The 3,096-nt window shown below is 40.0% G+C and overlaps 1 protein-coding gene across 1 annotated transcript in view; it reads right to left on the bottom strand.

Moving 5' to 3' along the window:
* Nucleotides 1-3,096, bottom strand: part of LOC101850562 — a gene marked incomplete in the record, with an annotated part of 29,816 nt that overhangs the window by 14,996 nt on the left and 11,724 nt on the right. Inside the window, 1 exon segment of the mRNA XM_005098059.3 lies at nucleotides 617-753. Within this exon segment, the coding sequence (XP_005098116.2) occupies nucleotides 617-753 (137 nt within the window).

Below are 3,096 nucleotides of genomic sequence, written 5' to 3' on the forward strand. Positions count from 1 at the left end.
TCTCTCTCTCTCTCTCTCACGTACACATGCACACACGAGTATGATATAATATTAGGCCTATTCATTATTTTTATACTATATCGCAGGCAAAAGGAATACATAAACGTGTATGCGGAGGATATCATTTTCTATTTATCATGCAAACCCTTCCACCATTATCAAGATAGGCTTCATGAAGTATACAGCTGACTCTTACATATATTTGTTGAGTTGTCCACGCGGCCATTAATTAATTAAATGTACTGCACTATGTTTGCTTGGAGCTTAATGCTCAGCTACCCTATCAACTGTAACATTAACGATGTTGGTGATTCCTACAGTTTTCTCATTCTTATTACCAGAATCCTCTTGGCATTTGAAATCCATAAAGTGCAGTCAACGACTTAAGTTTTAAACACCATCATAGGTAGCTGATCACAGCACTATGAAAAATATTACATAATGCCCATTTACAGGGTTTTGAAACACAACCATAACACAACATGATCCAAAGACTACCGGTACCACAACAGATGACCCAAAGACTGCCATAAAATATGATCCAAAGATTACCGTAACACATGATCCAAAGACTACCATAACAGATGCACCGTAACGCGTCATGGCCTAAACCTACTTGACTGGCTCTGTGACACTCTGCACAATATTCTTTAACGCATCAAGAAGATTCCTGTTCTCGTCCCAAGGAAGGTCCTCACTCTTCACAATCTCCAGGTATCGTTGAATAGCAGCCATCACCGCGGCCTTGTTTTTCTAGATATTTCATGAATACAAAACAATGTATCTGAAGCATTATGTTGTTTTACGGTCTTAATTTTGGACGAGTTCTTTTTTCTCGAGATAATTGAAAGGGAAAACATAACGATGTTTGAGAGGGTAGATCTAGGTCTTATAGTACTTATGACAACCATGGTTCCTGAACTGCTTTCCTTCTGTTCTAAGAAAATACTTTAGACACAGGGTAAACTGCCCTGTGTGTGTAACCAGACCTAGGTGCAACCACTTCCACAGTCGTTTACTAAACAAAACAGAAGAGTGAACAAAAATTAGCAGAGCACATTCCCTTGGACTGTTTGTTGATTTATACTATAAGTTATACAATCCGCTTTCGTTTTTATTTCCACTTATATTGAAGCTGGTAGGAACACTTTAAAAATGTTTGTTGAAAAACTTGGTTTGTGGGATTTTTAGGTAAGTTGTTCAAGTGGAGATTTTAAAAAAGAAAGAAAAGAATAGTTTCAGTCGTCAATGCCGTTGTTTTCTTGATGATGAGTGATTTATTATTTACTACTGATAATGACAAGTATTTTCAGTACATAAGACAGCGGAATATCGGTGGTTGCACCAAGGGCTGGGCGAAATCACCCGCAGCCTACCTATTACATGCAACCAGGCTAGTAGCTGGTCGGGCATGGTCGGGCATGGTCATTTGTTTTACGGACCAGGATGAAACAACCTCTAGGGTCATTCCAGCATAAATGTATCTACCGTCTGGTTATGGTTAGTTATAATTATTTAATTTATATTTGTAGCTTTTAATTTTGACTAACAGGAAAACAACCCCCCAAAAATATATGGTACCATTGTTAGTTTTGAAGGGCAATACCATTATTAGCATCTTACTTGCGGTAAACATAGTTTTAATAAACACACAGGTCAGTGTAGCAAGCATATAGCGAAAAGAAAACGTACATACTGAAGAGATATTCAGAATTTCTTCTTATATTACCTTCTTTGTGTTAAAACCATACACATTGTGCTTATAGTTAAGAATTCGTACATAGCAAAAACAAAAATTGCATCACCGGGGGGAGATAATATTATGCTCTCCTCCGCCATTTCACCAAGACCTATTTTTGCAGAACGCTGTCAAGCTGTTAGGTAGTGTATTGTCCTGTTGAAGAGAGCGCGCTGACACGTGTGCTGAATGTACGCGTACGTGCTTTCACGCGACCACAGACTCTCGACGAGCAAAAGACTTCAACTATTTCAATTTTCAGCCCTAATTCTAGATCTAGTTAATTTTTTGTTCAAACTAAGCCACCAGGGGTCTTGTAATTTATTAAACGCAAATTAAATCATTTCTTTCTTGTATTTGTTTCTTCAGTATCTTTGAACAACAAACTGGTTGGGGGCTCTCTTGGCCTAAAGGTTACTGTGTTCGCCTCTCATTCAAAGGTCCCGGGTTCGAGTCCGGGTAGCGACGGAAAAATTTCTTCTCTAGAATTGTCTCCTTTCGCCTTCTTTCCTGCTCTCTGACAGTGTTCTGTCATCTGCTTTCGTCTCTACTTTCTGCCACCCCCCCCCACCCGCCTCCTTTGCCCCCTCCTCTGGACTCCTGACTTTTTCTGCTGCCTTTCTACTGCTAGTCTTAATGGCTCCTTCTTACTCTTTCAGCCACACCCCTGAGCTTCTGGTAGGAAAGATCTACACCTAGCCTTCTCGGACAAGGGCAAAAAATCTCGGAGATCCCGTGTGCACGTTGCGCACGTTAAAGATCCCTTGGTGGTCTAAAATGGATAAGAGTAGGCTTCGGCCGCCACCCGGGCAAAAATCAAAATTTCCTACCAACTGAAAATGTTTGATGTGTTCTGCGCGCTCATATGACCTTATGCAGTTGCCGGCTCCGTTAAACACTTACCAAGAAAAAAGAAAAGAACAACTGGTTGCAGAAAGTCACATAATGTTGCACGTAGACAGTCAAGGTGCACCAAGGGTTAACAACTGGTTGCACTGTGGGCATGTGGTTGCACCCAGGACGATAAAGGCAAATAGTATTTTCCCTCTGAAGTCTTTATTTGTTTGTTATTTTTTATACAGGCACTTTCGGGCTCACTTTTAAACCAAGTAAATCGACTGCTTCTAAAGAAGTTTCCCTTTGACAACTCTAAGGGGTTTATGAGCAACCACCTCACCAAGTGGCTGCTGTAGAACACTTTACTCTAACATTGGTTGACTGTTACGACGGTGTTATTTGTCTTGACACCTATTGAAAGTACAAAAGAAGCAAATGCTAAAAATGGACTGCTCTTTTGGTTAAATAAAGAAGAAGAAGAAGAAGAAGAAGAAGAAGAAGAAGAAGAAGAAGAAGAAGAA

This window comes from Aplysia californica, unplaced genomic scaffold (assembly GCF_000002075.1).
Source record: "Aplysia californica isolate F4 #8 unplaced genomic scaffold, AplCal3.0 scaffold00171, whole genome shotgun sequence".
Classification (NCBI taxonomy): domain Eukaryota; kingdom Metazoa; phylum Mollusca; class Gastropoda; order Aplysiida; family Aplysiidae; genus Aplysia; species Aplysia californica.